Source organism: Gekko japonicus, unplaced genomic scaffold (assembly GCF_001447785.1).
Source record: "Gekko japonicus isolate JY-2015 unplaced genomic scaffold, Gekko_japonicus_V1.1 scaffold185, whole genome shotgun sequence".
NCBI classification, from domain to species: domain Eukaryota; kingdom Metazoa; phylum Chordata; class Lepidosauria; order Squamata; family Gekkonidae; genus Gekko; species Gekko japonicus.
Genome location: NW_015176457.1, coordinates 1185878 through 1205462, shown reverse-complemented (window position 1 = coordinate 1205462; position 19585 = coordinate 1185878). Strand labels below are relative to the sequence as shown.

The 19585-nt window shown below is 45.8% G+C and overlaps 1 protein-coding gene across 1 annotated transcript in view; it reads right to left on the bottom strand.

Moving 5' to 3' along the window:
- Positions 1–19585, bottom strand: part of WWC2 (WW and C2 domain containing 2) — a 197167-nt gene that overhangs the window by 32907 nt on the left and 144675 nt on the right. Inside the window, exons 10-14 of the mRNA XM_015426965.1 lie at positions 17474–17563; positions 13536–14152; positions 6703–6829; positions 3758–3838; positions 3573–3659 (exon numbers count right to left, since the gene is read on the bottom strand). Coding sequence (XP_015282451.1) covers positions 3573–3659; positions 3758–3838; positions 6703–6829; positions 13536–14152; positions 17474–17563 — 1002 coding nt within the window. The remainder of the gene's footprint in view (positions 1–3572; positions 3660–3757; positions 3839–6702; positions 6830–13535; positions 14153–17473; positions 17564–19585) is intronic.

Sequence of the window (19585 nt, the reverse complement as noted above, 5' to 3'; positions counted from 1 at the left end):
GTGGCGGCTACCGAGGCTGCCCTGGGGTGGGGGTAAGGATGGGGGTTGCGGCCAGAGAGTGAGGTGGAAAATGGATTACACCACAGCAGGCTGCATGGCAGGCCCCCCCGAGGAAAACACTGACCCTCGAGCAAAAAATTGTTAGCTACGGGGCTGAGTTGGCTACTCTTAACCACTACTCCAAACTTAAATTGTTAGCCACTTTGGTGGCTCGTGTAAGGACTGACAGGTGCGATACAAATTCTGTAAATAAACAAACAAACAAATAAATAATTTAAAAATGCTGCAGAGAGATTGCTCAGACACTAGAGTTTGTTATCTGAATGGAAATAAGAAATACTAAAAAGTTAGAAGAGGTTCTTTGCGGAAGACAAAGAGCCATTAAAGTTTTACAAATAAAACTGATAAAACCACCATGAAAAAGACAAAGAAGAACTGCAAACATGATACTGAGCCAAAAGTAGAAAAGAAAAGAATGAAGTGGTTGGCCTCTAAAAACAAAGGCGGGAGTTGAAAGATAAATACCCTAGAGTTTACTAACTATCTAAGGGCTAACTCCTCCATGCAAACTGTCAAATTTTCTCACATAGCAATCACTCTAGCCGTTCCCAAGTACAGGATCTCCTGGAAAAACATCAATGTGAATCTAGCTGAATAGGAATATATTCCAGCAGTAGTCTGGAATGTTTATTTATCACAGTGGATTTTTTCCAGCTGCAATGACCAGAGGACTCACTGTCCCTGATGCCCTATTTTCATCTATATCCCCCTCAGTTTGGTACTTATGTTTCTGCACTTGCACCTAAGACTCAAGGCAGCGCATACAGGCAGGCAACAAGAAGTTGCAGTAACAATTTACAGCAACGGCTCAGCAGAGTTAAAACAACACACATGTACAAAAGCATAGCCATTCCCATTCTGACAAGCAGTTGGAAAGTACCAGTCCCACAAGAGAGAATGCCCTAGTTCTGACAGTTACCAAATGAACTAACCTAAGAGAGCACACTGTAAGGAAAGGAAGAGGTCAGCAGAAGGGTACAATTAGCTCACGGGAGGATATCAGGAGATGTGGTCTATGAGGAGCAAGAGGCCCAGATTGTGAAGGGCTCTAAAGATAATGACCAGCACTTTAAATTGGACTTGGAAGCCGAAAGGTAACCAGTGCAGCTGCTGAGAGCACCGGAGTGATATGGTTTGAGTGGCTGCTATCGGATAACAGCCGTGTTGCTGCATGCTGCGATAACCAGCGTTGATACCTTTAATAAGTACATATCAGTTGAGATGACAGCATAATGAGATGAGGAATCCGGGGGAGGGGGGGGAGAATTCTTGTGCTGTTATGCATAATATGTTGTTATGTACCGTGGTGTGTGTGTGTGTGCCATTTAGGCACTTGAAAAGGTGCTGTTTTTTTTTTTAAACAAGAGTGCCTCAGCCTGGGCAGCATTTTTAAATTGCTTTCAAATGGCATTGTTGTCCACAGGTTGGACTTACGGATGCCGTCATGTCTAATTTGGTGCTAAAACTCCTTTCCCCGCTGTTACAATATGACAGTGTGGGAGTGTCCCTTGCCCATACGTGGACAGGGTAAATACCAGCAAATAAAGACATTGCAAAAACCTGCTACTTTCACCCCGAAGATTTGCTTGCGGTGTACTGTCATATCATGAACACACATGAAGATACCATATAGTGGGCCAGACCCTTGGTCCATCAGGGTTAGAAATGACTGGCAGAGGTCTTTCACATCACCTCCTGCCTGGTCCTTTTACATGGAGACGCCAGGGATTGAACCTGGGACCTTCTGCAGGCCAAGCAGATGCTCTACCACTGAGCCACAGTCCCTCCCTGGCCCTAAGGAAGTCAGGTTGATGGTAACCAGGACAAGGGCTTTTTCGTTTATAGCTCCGTCCTACTGAAACGAGCTCCCTGCCAAGTTCAGGGCCCTGCGGGACTTGTCACAGTTCCGCAGGGCCGTGAAAACAGAACTTTTCAGGCAGGCGTTCCGATAGGAGCGATGTTTTACCAGCAGTGCCCTGTGGCGAACTCTGATCCTATACGTTCTAATGCGGCGGTACTGCTGAATGTGTCCCCAAATTGCACTTTAGTTTTATCGCCATCTGATGAATGTTTTATATTGACTGGTTGTGTTTTAACTGATGTTTTATATTTTATTGTGAATGTATACTGCTTGTCAGTTCTTGGAAGCCGCCCTGAGCCTGCCTAGCGGGGAGGGCGGGGTAAAAGTGAAATAAATAAATAAATAAATATTAATACGTAAAACAGCCCTTAAGGCAGATAAATATTTCCACAAACTAAACTACCTTGACTGAAACAAATGCAACTAGTAAAACAGGCGCTTCTTGTGTTAAAAAAAGGAAAGAAAGGTATTCCGCTGATCAGATGAAAAACTCAAACCGCACTCACTTTGAAATGCAAATATCTCACACACATACAATGAATGTTTAAAACTATCTCCAGGTAGCCTACGAATCTCAGTGACAACATAAAAGTATGGTCAGTTTAAGGTCAGCTCCTTCTGGAAAAGATTATCTATTTGACTGTCATATTGATCCCTGGAGGGGATCCTTTCCCTCTACAGTCTCTATCATGGCCTTTCCTTGAATCTGGGCACCTGTGTTCATTCTAGGAAAGGCCAAAATGTCTCAGGGCACCAGGGCAGAGGAACTGAACAGTTTGCAATGCTGCTGGGATTGTTTGGTTCAACCTGGCTGATTCACCGACGTCTCCCTGACTGTCTGTGATGCACAATGACACATAGGGATGTCTGAAATCCCCCTGCTGGAAAACCTCCTTCAGTAGCTAAGGAAGAATGAGCTTTGCTGAGTATGCAGGATAGGGGGGCTGTTTGGCATTGGAGATAAAAGCGAGACGTGCGCTCTTCTACTGGAGAGAAGAAGCATATAGCCTTCAAAGGGGGGGGGGGAGAATGGAAAAAATAAAAAGGGGTTAAATGGCAGGGCTCTGCTGTGAAGAAGAGAGGCGAGTTTTGCATTTTTCTGTGCAAACATTCATCTGGGACAGGGATAAGTGCTCACCTTTTACTGAAAAGAAAATTAAAGGGTTTTTTTCCCCCTACAAGTACAAAAACCTCTGTATGAGGAAGGATGAAAGGAAATTCTTACCACGTGGATTTTTGTTCTTCTCATTGACAAGAGGGCATTCAGCAGCAGGGCTGCCCTAGTACTGAATACCCTCCTGTGCCGAGGAGGAGGAAGAACTGCCTTTTTCGCCCCCTACCCAACCGGTGACCATGACAGTTAAATACCCTCCTGTGCCGAGGAGGAGGAGGAAGAACTGCCTTTTTCTCCCCCTACCCAACCGGTGACCATGACAGTATCTCACAAGAAAGAGTCCTAGAAGGAGACAGGGTGTTGTGCTTGACAAGCAACGCGTGCAGCGGTTGGGGGTGCGGAAAGAAGGCGATCTCTCGATCACAGAGGTTCAGCCTGAAAGGAAGATGGCTGCCAAATGCAGTTGGATGTTTGCATCAGAAGTGGATTTTCATTGTTAAACCATCAGTCTGTTTTTTTAGGAATCCCTGTACTTACACTTTGGAGCCAGGGGATACAGAAAGGACATGCAGGTTTTGTAACTGCACCACAATTATCACAAAACTTGAGCTGTTTGTATCGTATCTGTTAAGAAAGCAAAAAGAGACAAGGGGACAGCATCAGGCACTTGTAATGTATTTGCAGTGCTCCATAAGCAGCTATTTCTACAAACGAGGACTTACCTCAGTCCGATCTGTACTTGAGCAGTTTCTAGGATTGTGGCATCGTCTTCACCATATGCAGCCTCTTCACTATCATTTGGTCTGGAGAACCGGGATAAAAGGGGGTTAGGAGAGGTAAATGGTTAAGAAGGACCAATATTTAAACCTCTGAAAACGAATATACTCTACTTAAAAAGGTAAAGGTTCCCTTGCTTGAAAGCCAGTCGAATCCGACTCTAGGGTTGTGGTGCTCATCTCCGTTTCAAAGCCGAAGAGCCAGCCCTGTCCAAAGACGTTTCCGTGGTCATGTGGCTGGCATGACTGAACACCAAGGCACACGGAACACTGTTACCTTCCCACCAAAGTGGTACCTATTTATCTACTTGCAATTTCTTGCTTTTGAACTGCTAGGTTGGCAGGAGCTGGAACTAGAGATGGTAGCTCACTCCATCATGCGGCATCCGGTCTTGAACTACTGAACTACTGACCATCCACAGCCTGCAGTTCAGCGTCTTAACCACTTGAGCCACCGCAGCTGTACTTACTTTACTTACTCTACTTACATTATAGCGAAATGAAATGTTGATTGGAGCATCAATCCAATCTGCAAAACTTTTAGTACCCTGTCTAGTGAACCTCTCATAGTGAGATAGCATGAAGTTGCATCTTATTTATGGATTTAGGAAATAATACTAAGGTTTCTCTCCTTCATGGCCACTTATTTGAAGAGTCACCCTGAAAGACTCTTTATAGTTTTATGATTGCCTGCATGAGCAAAGAAAGAACAGACTGGTACTGGAGATAGACACTCTCCATTTCCCCCCAACTTTGCAAATCCACCCCAGGTTTCTTCTTTGCTGTTTATGTAAGTGTGCACCATCAAGTCGCAACTGACCCAAGTTAGATGCTTTCAAAACAAATGAGAAGCAGAGATGGTTTGCCATTGCCTTCCTTGGCAGAGTTGATGGTCTCCTATCCAAGTACTGACCCTGCTTAGCTTCTGAGATCAGACAAGATCAGGTTATACCACACCATTCCATATCCCCCTTTACTAGTTACTGGGTTATTTATTTGGATTATTATACATAGATTTTTTAAAGAGGCTAGTTCTTAACCACACATCAAAATTCTTCTGTCCTTGAAGTCACTATATGAGGATGTGAACCTACATTTGCATTATTAGAGCCAAGACTTAATACTGGGAAATCCTCAGTCTCTGTTTGTTGTTGTTGTTGTTCAGTCGCACAGTTGAGTCCAACTCTTCACGACCCCATGGACCACATCACGCCACGCCCTCCTGTCTTCTGCCATCCTCTGGAGTTTGCTCAATTTCATGTTCGTTGTATCGATAACACTTTTGCTAAAAATATTTCATGCCAGGTCTGTTCTAGTGAGATCCGGGTGGTGTATATAACAGTAACTCCCCTCTCTGTTTTTTGTATGATTTTCCCTAAGTGGTATGCCTTTCTCAGTGAATATGCTCCTCAGAAATGCCCATCACATTCTTCCAGCTTCCAGAAACAGCCATCTGCGTAAGGAAGAAGGAAGCTCTTTGTCTGGGAAGGTGTAAAAACACACCCACCTTTGCCTCCAAAACCATATAACTATTGATTGGGATTTCCTCCCAACAAGTGGGAGGAAATGCCAGCAGCCCATCAAATTGACCCCCCCCCTCCAATATCAGATGATGTGATGTGAGCTCTGCTAGTTCCTTTAAAATCCTACAACATAGTGACTCCAACACACATTTTCCCCTGGAGCACACAAAGAACACCAAGTGTCAGTTTTGTGTCCATGCTGGGAAGGCATGCGCTCGGATCAATGGAATAACATAAGTGGAATGCCAGGGGAAAGGTTTAGCTAGCAGCATTTAGGGTTTTGTTTTGTTTCTTAGTTGCTTTTCTCACCCAGCCTCTTTCCTGCCTCCGTTCTCTCTGAAATCCCTTTTCGTTTTCCTAATAAAGTTTTCCTTTGTGACACCTTCCCCCCATCTGCTAGATACATTTGCATGAACTGAGCACCCTGATTTGGTATCTCAGGATTTCAGAAGCGGAAGAAAGGGTTGGCACTTGGCAGGGGGTCTCCCTATCTGCTCTCGGTCTGGAAATCTGAAAGTCAGGTGGCAAGCGGTGCTACCAGATCCTTCCCATCTCCTTCTGTCTCACAAGAGTGAGAAGGAAAGGGGCTTTCTCGTCTCCCTCCTATTATGACTGAGTAGTACATGCTCCCCTCTTCATTTTAAACGATGCTTACATTTTAAAAAAATGGTGCAACACCTTCTTGTTTAACAATATTCCGAAACCTGTCAAGTTTTTACGTTATTCAGCTTAGCCAACTCTCCATTGTCCGAACAACTGTGGTTTTTTAAATTTAACTGAAGCCTGCACAGAAGGTTTGAAAGCAGAGCCTCAATACAGCAGAAGATACAGCATCTCAAACTCTTAAATTGGTTTCAACCTAGTTGGCATCTGTGTTGTGCCAGTTCCAGATTCTCCGGGCTGCTGCTTCTTGTCTGTGCAATTTTCCTAATTCTCGCTCTTCTCAGTACTCAGCCTCATTTGTCCTCACTGCCATCTAATTTAATTGGCTGTGGTGACCCCGCTGATGTTGCCTCATCTCGGAGTGTCATTTCGTTACGCTGATGATGTCATTTCAGAGGCAGCAGCATCATGTCATCCACAAAAATTCCAGGGGTTGCTATAGTGACCTGTGATTAAACAACAGTGTGGGCCGGTGAGGCTCAGGACTGTGAAGGAAGAAGGGGAATGACAGCATCCACCCAAAGCAAATTTGTCCACAAGTGCCAAAATCTCAAACAAACAACCCTATGAACACATTAATTCTGAAATATCTCCAGTTTAAATGTATTCTGATGTTCAAATTGCTGCAAATCCCTGGGAATGACAGCAGCAGATGCTGGAATTCTGTTTCTAGACAGACAAAACTGCTTTGCTCCTCAAACCTACTGTTTTACAGAAGCTTCGTATACACCACTGTCTCCAGCCACGGACTCATCAGACACTGCAGCCGATACACATCCTCCTGCCTTCTCCTCAAGCAGGTGACTTACAGTTCTTCTTGGTAAGTCAACATCTAATGGCAAGAGAATGAAAAGGATTTTTTTAGGTTACATTGATGAAATTGTATATACAAAGCTCTGCAATCACAGTAAAGCTTAAAAGGATACTAGGCATCAAGGGGAAACGTTTTATTATATATATTTATGCCCTGCCTTTCTCCATGGCCCAAAACAACTTCAAAACATATAAAACACAATAAAACTCCAAAACACAATAAAACTCCAGGTTACCCCCCTTTAATTTCATTATAATGGTTTATAATCACAAAATGTATAATTGCAACAGTTTCAGCCTTTTCAGACTCCGGGAATTTTAACCCCAAACAAATAGTTCCAGCTTGTTATGTGGCACTAAGGAAAGCCAGGCGTATTGAAATTCTACCTTCTTCAGAACTATTAAAGGTACAGGGGACATTTCCTCCCTTGTAACAAGTTAATGTCTGGTGTTCTCCTACTCAAACTCAGATACACACCCTAAACAAAAAAACGAAAAGGGGATGGTGTTCTACAGGTGCAGCCCATCTTAGGTTGCAATAGGGCTGCCAAGTGGGGGTGGGTAAACCCCCGCTTTGGAGGCCCGGTTTCCGCTGCCGCGGAATCGGGCCCCGGGGGGAACTCTGCCCCCCGAAGAGCAGCGTCACAGGAAGTGACGTGCACGTTGACCACGTTGGGGGCGTGGCCCGAATCTATGGTTTTCCCTCCCACGATTGTGGCCACGCCCTCAACGTGGTCGACATTGCACGTCACTTCCTGTGACGTGCTGGCGGTGCGCGCACTTCTCACGTACGCGCATCCGGGGACAGCTCCCGGAGCCAGCCAAGGCTCCCCCGCCGGTGAGTATTTTCGACTTGGGAACCCTAGGTTGCAACACAACAGATTTGTGGGCCCCAACTAGAGATGTAAAATTTCCAGAAATTTTGAAGCTATGAAAAAAAAATCAGTTTTTTTTAAATGACTAAGTTATAACATTGGAAGCATTTATGGGATTTAAAAGTTATAAACACCTTAGTTTTCTACACGCAAACCTCAAATATACTTAAGAGAAAACCACAAGTTGATTCATCCTATACTACCTTAATCCATATACCTTAATCCTTGTTATCTCAAAAGGAGGAAAAATAGGAGCTTTGTGTTAAATAACATAAATATATTATTTGGTTAGAAATAAAGGTCAAAGGGTCAATAATATCTGCACACCTAGATGTCGTCTTCCTTCTGTGGGTACTGGTTAGAGAGAGATGAGTTCTCAATGAAATTTTCGGAGTTTTCCTCTGAAGCTTTGGACTTTTCCGCATGAGTTTTTTCCATCGGTTCTGGCCCCATACCACTTCAGTTTGTCCCGGCTTCCACACACATTTTTGTACCTTTAGTTTCCACTTCTCTTTGGGTTTTTTTGCCCCCCCCCCCCCCCCGGATTTTCTTTCACAGTTATTTTGAGACTCCTTTTACCCCAATGCTTTTCTGGAAGCTGATTGTGAGTTGGCTTTTTCCTTGTCCCACGCACTTCCACCCACCTCCAACCCATTATTCGATAATCGGACTGTTGTGGTCAAACCACTCCCCCCCGCCGAAGATAAGTGATTTTTCTTTTTTCTTAAACGGCACTAAAATAGAGAGATATTGCTGGAGCGTAGTAACAATAGGCTTAGCAGGTTCTCTGGATTCCCAGCTTTCGTTGCACGCAAAAAAAGTCTCTAGCCTGTTCCCTTGTAGAGACATGCCTTTTCCCTTATACCTCTGCAAGGGAAATGTCTAGAAACTTACTTTTTTAAAATGAAAGCTGGGAGTTCAGAGAAACTGCTAAGCCTATAGTTACAACATTCCATCGATATATTGCTATTTTAGTGCAATTTGTTTAAACGGGGGGTGCTATGATGCCACCGATTACACCACTGATGATGACAGCACCCTCCCTTGAAAATCTTCATTATTGAAGGCGTGTGAGGAAGAAAATAAACTGACTCCACAACAGGAAAAATGCAGACAGAGGGCAAACGTGTGGAAGAACCGTGCCCAATGCTTGTGGACTGATTCTCAAGAAATCCCAAGAAAGTGTATCTTGTTATATTTTTCCTCCTTCCTTTCCCCTTTTCAATACAAGGGTAAAATTCCAGTTCACACTTCAAATGTAGAATAGTGTCATGAATGTAATGGAGTTATTGCATTGCATTGCAAATGGCATGTTGGATGAACCAGTTAAACCAAAGTCCTTATTTTGCTTGGCCAACACAGAAATCAAAACCTACGGCTACTATTTACGGGAAAAATTAGATAGAAATTCTCTCTGCTGAAATCCCAGCAAGTAATAAATACTAATTCCACTTTCGCTTTAGCTTCATGGCCACAACCAACAAGGGAATCTTCAGGGCCAACCATTACTTCACTTAAATCTTCAACTCATATTCATGTGCTAGTGCCCTGCAGAGAGCAAGAAACATTCACTATAAGCAGCATCCTGTAATGTAATAAGTTGCAGGCCTGTGGAGTCCTTTCATCTGCCAAGGAGCCAAGTGTATTGGTATGCATTACGCCCCCCTCCTGAGTCATGACTTTACATCTTGTTAAGATGTTTAAATTTTAAGGCTCCAGATTAGAGGATTGATTGCTGCATTTCTCCTTTCATTTGTAGCAGTGGGGATGCTTTTTCCTTGATGATGAAGTGCTTTTTCTTCCACTACTTTGAGAGGGGTGAAGGTGATGACATGATTTATTGATTACCCCCAGGAATAACTGCAGCAGTCTGAAATCGACTTTGACAATGACAGCCAAAACCAAAGGCACAGGTTTGGGGGGGGGGGATTAAGTACATGCTTAACTTTCCCCCTGAAATCTATGGGATGAAAAGTACTAAACTCTGAAATGAGCACACAGCAGCCCTTTGTACGAATGTATACAACATCAGTGCTTTGAATTATAAGATATTAGCAGAATAGATAACATACTTTTATTTAGTTTGCATTCTGAACAGATAATATTAGGGGATGTCAGTCAGGCAACAAGGCATGTAGTGGGAAATACATAAGATAATGGATTTTTGGCAAGCAACACTGGCACATGTAGGAACAGAGACTAGGGCAGGTAGAATGATAATCATGCCCTGGCCACATAATAGTGTTGCCAGACTGCCCCCCCCCCCGGTGAAGGCAGGGGTCCCCTACTGGCAGGCTCCATCCCCCAGCTGCCGATCAGCTGGCCGAGGAGTGACTTACCAGAAGAAAGAGGAAGGCCCAGGCTATGATGCCCATGCTGCACCGGAACTGATGTCATCACACCAGCAAACTCTGGGTGACACTTTGATATTTGGGCAAAAACTCTATGGTAGAAGCCATTTTACCATAGAGTTTTTGCCCAAATTCCAGAGTGCCGCAGTGATGTTGCAGCTTGATGATGTCACTTCCTGTGTGACACCGGTGACATGGCCCGGGCTTTCCTTTTTCTCCTGGTAAGTTCCCCCCATCCCCTGCCAGTGCTAGGAAGGACCTGGCAACAATACCTCATGAAGGCCCAAATGTAACTCAAGTTACATTTGACTTCTGTAATGTTGGCAGACATTGCCTTTGCTTCAAACATTTCCACCTTGGTAATGAGGGGCAGAATACTTCCCTATTTAAAACACAGAAGTTGCTTGACTCTCAGGGCTCAGGAAGTAAGGTCAATTTACCACACTTAGTAGCAGGATGGAAGCTGTATGGATTTCTAGTCACCCTGCACAATCATTCATATACAGTGCTATACTTTAGGAAGATTTTTAGATGGCTGTAGCACTGGAAGAGCACTAGGGAAGGTTAAGACTTGCCAATAAAAATGTCACACTGCCCACAGTAGAGGAATGCAGACTCTCCCCTCTTGACCCACGAAAGCTAAATGTGAAGAAAAACCTTTCTTAAAAGTGTCTGCCCTTGGCCATCTGTGGTTCTTACACTTTTGGTGAGGTAGAGAATATACTATTTCCTAAGCCCAGCCAAATGTGTTAAGCCTAAGTTAAATACTGAAATACTGTCATTCACACTACTAATAGATTTTTCTTTCTTTACTCGGGCAACTGAGCAGATGGTAGACGGTCAGCCTTGGGAGCCCAGCTTGGACAATGACAGGTGGCTATCGATACCGCATGTCACCAATCCACTTTGGCCGCTGCCACTAATTCTTTGCTACAAGAAGGCCTGTGCTGTGAAAAAAAAAATGTTTCAGTTGCCACAGGAATCCCAATGTTTGACCAAATCAAAGTTCCTTAGCAATCCAAATAACCAAGTATCAGTGTTGGCAGTTTCTCTCCTTATTAGCTATCATAATGCTCTGTAACAAGGGGAAAAGGAATCTGAAATTAAACGCCTTCACCAGAAGGTGGCAGAGCAATACTGAATGTCGGAAGGGGTGGAGAGGTTCTAAACAAGCCCAAGACGAGGCTCTTAATGAAGAACGCAGAGGGAGCACCCCTAAGCAGCTTCACTGGATGATACCCTAATTAGATCAGCACCGACTGCCTTTTTACTGTTGCCCTTTATCCTTTTGGGAAAGAACATAATCCTAAATATGCTGATTTTAAAAAACAACAACACCCTCCTAAGTTTGGTCTTGCAAATACAAATACAGTTCTTGATGCTAGTAAAGAAATCCATTCACAACAAACTCATGAGTTGAGCCATGTTCTTAATCTACGCCTTGGAAACTGAAGACAGTGTCTTGCTATCTTACGAATGAGTTCCATGCACATAGTGTTGCCAACTCCTGGCTAGAATACTTCTTGGCATTTAGGAGTGGAGCCTGGGAAGGGGAGGGTTTCGGAAGGGATCTCAGTGGGCTATGATGCCACAGAGTCCACCCTCCAAAGCACGCATTTTCTCCAAGGGAACCGATCTCTGTGGTCTGGAGGCCAGTTGTATTTCTGGGAGATCTCCAGGCCCTACCTGGAAGCTGGCAACATTACAACCGCCTTGCAATTAAAAACCTGAATGACATTCTCAGAACATATTTACCCCTTTCTAGGAGTTCACAAGCAGGGGTCATTTCCTGCGGGAGCGCGCAGGAGCGGAGCGCCGGCAGTAAAGAGCCCAGGGGGCGGGCACATGCAACAAGCCCCGCCCCCTGCTCCCAGCAGCCCTCAGTCAGAGCAAGAAGCAGCCAGGTAAGTTGCAGAGCTCCCCCCGCCCCCCCGGTCCAAAACAGACCAGTGCAGCCCCGTAGGTAGCAACTTTTTGCTGGGGGGCCCAATTTTTTGCTCAGGGGGCCAGTCTGTATGGAGCTATATGTCTGTATGGAGCTATGAGCATTCTTTCCTCCCCACCCCAGACTGTGCTGGTTCAGATGGGGCTGATCGACTAACTGCAAATCAGTGTACTTCAGAGCTGTGGAGCGCACAGCTGGAATCCTGTGCCTTGTCTCGCACAATGACTTCCCTGCGATCCCATGCGGCCCCCATTTCACTGACAGGCATGTAGCTACTGTGGAGCTCAGGGGGAAGAGAAGCCAAGGGCCCTGGAACAAACGTTAGGGGGCCGGGCCCTGTGGGCCCCACGTTAGCTATGGGCCTGGACCAGTGGCACCTTTAAGGCCAGGGTTTATTCAGGTGCAAGCCCTCCCTCCTCTGCGAGGACAGATCTGCTTGTCCCCCCCCCCCCCAAACGCTGCCATTCAAAACAAGTCAAGCAGTGGAGCCTGAGCGGTGGGTGTTGCCTTCTGACACACTTCCGGTGATGTCAGGGGTGTGTGGCATATGCAAATGAGTTATGCTAATGAGTTATGCTAATGAGTTCCTGCACCTCTTTGTCTACGAAATGACCCCTGTTTACAAGTAAACTATTCAAGTTACAAATGGGGTTGGTTCATGTGTAAAGACAAAGGATCACACATACTCCTGTCTCCACTGGCAGCCTTTGACTGCCTCCTTTTTTCACTGCACCCAATCCAGCCAACTATTGCTTGTGCAGAACCACTTCAAGACATGTTTCCCAATTCTGGCCCTAGGGCAAGGGCAAACCATAATTTGCCGATTCAGATATAATGGCAACTTTGGTTTGCTGCAAAAGGAACAGAAAGGAACTGGAGGATTCAAAGGGAGGATGAAGGAAGGAGTGCACAAGCCTGAAGCAAACTTGGTGGTGGAAAGTACTGTCCAAGTCCCTGCCAAATTATGGTGACCCCCATCGGGGTTTCAAGGCAAGTAACAAACAGAGGTGGTTTGCCACTGCCTGCCTCTGCATAGGAACCCTGGACTTCCTTAGTGGTTTCCCATCCAAGTACTAACCAGTACCAACCACGTTAGTTTCTGAGATTTGATTAAATCTGGCTATCCTGGGCCATCCAGGTCAGGGGTGAAGTAAGTTTACATTAAGGCTGATTTCACACAAGGAGCTGCGCTGCCGTTGGGCCTTCCTTTGCCCCGTTTCCATTGGTCAATTTCCCACTTGAAGCAGTGTGGCTGCATTTTGACCCGCGGCTTTGCACAATTTTCCCCACGGTTTTGTGATCCTGTTTTTTTTAGGATCACAAAACCGCGGGGAAAATCGGGCGAAGGCGTGGGTCAAAATACGGCTGCACGGCTTCGAGTGGGAAATTGACCAATGGAAACAGGGCAAAGGGAGGCGCGACGGTAGCGCAGCTCCTTGTGTGAAATCAGCCTAAGTCAAATCAAGCCACAGAGCCATAAAAGAGATTAAGCAGCAAGATGTACATCCACATACCCGTATATTAAATGCAAGTTTCCCGCGATCACATTTTTACCTGCACTTCTTGAAGGTGATGTGATCTGTCTCACATTTTCACTGAGGTCTTTATCATCTGCCAGGGACTGAGAAGATGTCCTGGTTTCGGAGTCCGACAGCATTTGGTTCTCACAGAGGCTAATGCCTGCAAAATCGCTCGGCAAATCGCAGTCTTCAAAGTCTGCTGTGAGGTGGTGCAATGGAGAGTCTTGAGGTGGCACTGAGAAGGCAGCTTCTAAAACCAAGGGCGATCCAGGAGGGGACAAGGAGGAAAGGGAGGATCTTGAAGACAAGGAGGTCACTGATTTTGGAGGTTCAGTTAATTTGGGGATATAGCCTGCTGCCGAAGAGCCAGAAGAATCACTATAGCCTATTCTCCCGTGGGAGTTGACCACCTCGTTCTCATGTATGGTAGTGATAGGGCCTGATGGAATGTAACCACATTTCTCTTGCAGCATGAAGTCCAACTTATACTGATAGTCCAGGTCTGTGGTTTGATCACCTTGGTTATAATACAGGTCTGTAGAGCTAAGGGAATTCAGCGATCCCCTGCTAGATGTGTTCAGAGACCCACGACTGGATGCCAGGGACCCCAGGCTGCTCCCGGAAGATACAGATAATGTACTGGCAGAGAGACTACAAAAAAAAGAGATGAAAACAAGCTGCGCGTCATCTTGAACATTTATACGCCTGATTATTAACAGTTCAAAATAAAAGGTAAAATATTAAATGTAGTCCGATCTGACCATAAAGCAGACAAGCGTAACAACACATTGTAAAAATATGCTTTGTAGTCTGGATATTCAGTTATAGCTTGGTGAGAATTTCTGGAGTCTCATTTGTTAACTATGGCAAATCTGTTTCAACCTGACAGCGCCCCATGAGAGTGTACCAACTGTGCAGGATTACAGAATGTTTTGTACCTTTCAACAATTGTCATTTTTAATGCAATTGGACTACAATGTGTTATGAGGCTCCTCTCATCTTTTACGTTTCTTTGGGATGACTTCTCCTTCCATCTATGGTATTTTGTGTTCCTTTCATTAGAGGAAACAGACAATGCATAAGCACTGCAAGAATGCCAGAACCTTAATTGAAGAGGAGGATGAGGATGAAAAGAACTGTTAAAGTGAAAAAGAAGACTTAGATGGCCATTTTTTTTTAATGCAGTAAGTGCCTTCTTTTCTATCAGTCTGATTTAGATTAGCCTAAATGCATAGTTACCTTGAGAAAATACTGTTGTGCACACAAAAGGCTATTCCACACACCCAGGTTCAGACAGTATTTCAGCTGCCATAGAAGAGTGGCCCTTGTACTGAGTGGCCATTCTGGTCACTTTGTTTAATGATCTGATAATCTGATTTACCAGTCTACAGTGGAAGGTCAGTAGCACCTCAGAGACCAACAAGACTTTCAGGGTACATGCTTTTTAGATTCTACGCTCCTTTCGCTTGGTATCTGAAAAAGGAAGCTTTGAGATTCCAAAGTGTATATCCTGAAAATCTTGACCTCTAAGGTGCTACTGGACTCCAACCAGGGCCGGCTCACCCACTTGGCGAACTAGGTATTCGCCTAGAGCGCCGGGCCCTGGATGGGGCGCCAAGCTGTGCCTCCCTCCTCCTCCCCCCTTTGGTGGGTGGCGGGGGCGGGGATGCAGTGGTGGCAGCAGCAAAAGGGCGGCTGGCTCCAGAGGGCTCCAGGTCTCCAGGCCCCACCTGGAGGTTGGCACCTGCGCCATAAGGCAGCCTCGCCTAGGGCGCAGAAACACCTCGAGCCGGCCCTGACTCCAACCTATCTCTTCTGGAGCAGACCAACATGGCTACCCACCTGAAAGCAACAGGACTACCCAAGGAGAGAAAAGGGCGCAATTAGTGTTGCTTTAAGAGCAGTGGCTTAAGAGAAGCTCCCATTGTTGGCAGTCCCCAGGCAGGGAATGGAGATCTCCCAGAATAACAACTGATTTCCAGACTATAGAGATTAGTTCCTCTGGAGAAAAAGGCTGCTTTGCAGGGTGGGCTCTATGGCCGTATCCCCTGCTTAGGTTCCTCCTCTCACCAGATGGTGACCTTTATAAGCTCTGCCTCCAGATCTCCAAGAATCTCCCAGCCCAGACCTGGCGGCCCTAAGCCCTGCCCTGCCTGTGACTGTTGACAAGTTTTCTTGGCAACTGCACCTGAAGGCAGGGTTGCCACCCCCCTGATGGGGGCGGGATCTACAGTGGATTGATCCTCCTCGTCGCTTCAGTGTAGCCTGGAGCACCATGAGAAAGGGACGTCTGGACAGTTTCAGCAATTGTTTCAGGGGAGTCGGTCCCCTCTACTCCAACAGCTCTAAGTCAGCTTAAATGTGAACATTTCCACCAGCATGTGAATCACACTACCTGACTCAAGAAAATTCTTCTGGACTATTCAATACTAATGATAAAAAGGAATAAAAAGTATTTTACATCCCGCCTCTCACCTATAGCTTGCGGTTTTCCTGTAGCACAAGCCACAGCAGCAACAGGAAAACCCAAGGAGAGAAAAGGGCGCAATTATTGTTGCTTTAAGAGCAGTGGCTTAAGAGAAGCTCCCACTGTTGGCAGTCCCCAGGCAGGGAATGGAGATCTCCCAGAATAACAACTGATTTCCAGACTACAGAGATTAGTTCCTCTGGAGAAAAAGGCTGCTTTGCAGGGCGGGCTCTATGGCCGTATCCCCTGCTTCGGTTCCTTCTCTCACCAGATGGTGACCTTTACAAGCTCTGGCTCAGATCTCCAAGAATCTCCCAGTCCAGAGCTGGCGACCCTAAGCCCTGCCCTGCCTGTGACTGTTGACAAGTTTTCTTGGCAACTGTACCTGAAGGCAGGGTTGCCATCCCCCTGATGGGGGCGGGAGTTCCCCTGATTTTGGGCCCCCCAATTCGCTGCCAGGCAGCTGGCCCCGCCCCTGAAGAGCCCCATCCCACACAACATGTCCAGCACAATGACGTCACCTGGAGGTGAGATCATCGCACTGGGCACTTCATGCAGGGGACACTCTAGGCGGGCTCTATGGCCGTATCCCCTGCTTCGGTTCCTTCTCTCACCAGATGGTGACCTTTACAAGCTCTGGCTCAGATCTCCAAGAATCTCCCAGTCCAGAGCTGGCGACCCTAAGCCCTGCCCTGCCTGTGACTGTTGACAAGTTTTCTTGGCAACTGCACCTGAAGGCAGGGTTGCCACCCCCCTGATGGGGGCGGGAGTTCCCCTGATTTTGGGGCCCCCAATTCGCTGCCAGCCAGCTGGCCAGTGGGGGGAAGCCCCGCCCCTGAAGAGCCCCATCCCACACAACATGTCCAGCACAATGACGTCACCTGGAGGTGAGATCATCGCACTGGGCACTTCATGCAGGGGACACTCTAGCATGTGACTAGCCCAAATGCTACAGTGTCCCGCCCAATGTGCCTAGCATGATGATGTTACCTCTGGGTGATGACATTGTGGCACGCGTGCTTTGCGTGCGTATCAGAAGACTCCCGGACCCAGACTGGACCCCCCCCCAACTAGCGGCCAGGTAAGACCTGGCAACCCTACCTGAAGGGCCTATGTCCTGGAGAAATGGGACAGGGAAAAGAGTTCAGGTTTGTTACTACCCCCATCTTCTCATATGTATTACTTTAATATATTAGGTTTTGCTGTAATTATTTTTGTTTCAAATTGTTTTATTAACTGTTGTGATGCCCACAATGATTTAATATGAAGTTAAAAGGCTCTAAATGAATGAATAATCCATAAGTAACTGTGCGCAGTAGAGGCAATGCTGACACAGGGCAGACCTGATAAAAGCAGTAGGGAGCCAAACATTCCATAGCAGCTACACAGCACATTTTTATGTGACAAAATGTAAAACTGTTCACAAAATCTCATCCTGAATAGTGATATTCAAATGATCTTGCAAAACAAGCAGCACACAAACAGCACGAACAGTCCAAACTCACCTTTTAAGCTGCAAATGCAAATAAGTAGTTAGTTTAGTGGTTTCTTCAAGTTTTTTAACTAAGGTCTTTCTTCTCTCTTCCAGTTTTAACCTAGAAAATACAAGCATCATTGTTATTGTATAAAAATAGCTCTGCCTAAGCAGTCAAAATCTATGTTGCAGATGGAATACAAACTTAAAACCCTCTCTCATTGGCACACTGCGTTTTCGCTATGTTAATCCATCTGTAAAAGGCCAATTTTGCAAGTGACTAGCCATAATTTAGATCACGGCAAGCAGAGAGGGGGATTTAACCCTTTTATTCTGCTTCATTATGCTAATCAAAACCAGGTTCCCTCTGCTTTAAATAGAAAAAGACTGTTTTTTAAAGGATGCATCTTTTTTCCTTTAAGGTACTAATAACAGCATAGAAAGCCCAGTTTTGATTAGCAAAACTGGGAGCGGCTGAAGAGCTAAATATTCCCCCCACCTGTGTGGCTCCAAATCTGAATGGGGGCCATGTGTGCACAGCTTACCTTTACAGACAGATATATGACTTTTCCCATGTCAGTTAGTGCTTCAAAGCGGGAGCTCAAGGAGAGCTATAGTGTGGTATAGTGGTTAGCGAGTGCTGGAGTAATACTGGGAAGACCTAGGTATAAATTCCTACTTGACATGAAACTTCCTGGCTGGCCCTGGGCCAGTCATTGTTTCTGAGCCTATACATCCTCAAAGGGTTGTTACAAGGATAAAATGCAGGACTGGAGAATCATACATGTTGCCATGAGCTCCTTGGAAGAAGGGCAGGATAAAAAGGCAGGATTACTCAACAGCTTTGCACTGCTACAAATGGTACCCGATCAAGAGATGTTTACATCAATATACCAAGTTTTTCCAATGCAATGCAACTTGTATAGTCCACTGTGGCATAAGGGTATAGAACATACAGCCAACAAGGAAAGACAGCAAGGTCACACATCGCTTTTATATGTTCCTCATACATCATACCGTTCCTCAAATACCACCAGTTTCCATTAAAAAAACCCAAAACTTTTCATAACTAACTAGATAACCCTGACAATGTCTTTCCACTAAGGGCTGTAAAGGTTGTTCAATTTCATTGACTTCAACCAAAATCATGGATTCAAAGCACAAATATCCGGAAAGTACTTGATTTCCCGGGTGTAGGAAAACTCGCTAGGGAACCGGGAGGATTGAGCAAGTGAGCCCACTTCGGTGCGGGAGACGGATGCGGCCATCTGATCAGCAATTTTAAATGCGAGAGGGAACAGCGGTGATACCCGATCAAAATGATCATGTGACCACAACCTAAGAGCCAAGGCCATCAATGCAGACAGCACTGCAGCCCAAGGAGCCAAAAGCTGGATGAGCAAGACTTCCGGTAGGCAACAGGTAGGATTACTTCTGCAGTCTAGAGATGTTCTCCCTTTCCGTTCTCTGCTTTCATTGCCTTCAACTCCCAGGATGAATTTCAACCCTTTCCTCCCATTCTCCCTTGTAAATTTTAACAGTTTGAAATGTTGGAAAATAAAAAGAACACACACACAAAAATCTAAAGTTGCGTAAGCTTGAATTCAACTACAGAGTAAGGATTTTGAAAACAGAATTTATGTTCTTTTAATGCAGAATCCATTGCTAGTCTTCCCTCTCTCCCAATAATTATTCTAGCTCTAGGGTCATTAGGCCCGGCCTGGCAACCAGCAGAAGACCCATGAAGGGGGACATGGGGGGGCCAGCCATGTCCCTAGGCTCCACTCTCAAAATTTCCAGTAATTTCCCACTCTAGAGTTTGCAACCCTATTTATAAAAGACCTGCATACATTAAATACGGGGCAAGGGGAAAATGGCTATTTAATTAATGCAGGACTCTGCCATATAGCTTTGCTGTTGTAGTACAGTTGTCTATAGGGCTGCCAAGTCCCCCCGGGGGGCGGATTTCTCCCCACTTTGGAGGCCCGATTTCCACCGCCGCGGAATCAGGCCCCGGGGGAAAACCCACCCCGGCGTGCACGTCAGCCGGAGGTGATGTGATGATTGGCCCCGCCCCCAGCATGCCCGGCGTCATCACGTCACCTCCAGCTGACGTGCACGCGGCGCGCGCGCTCGGGACACC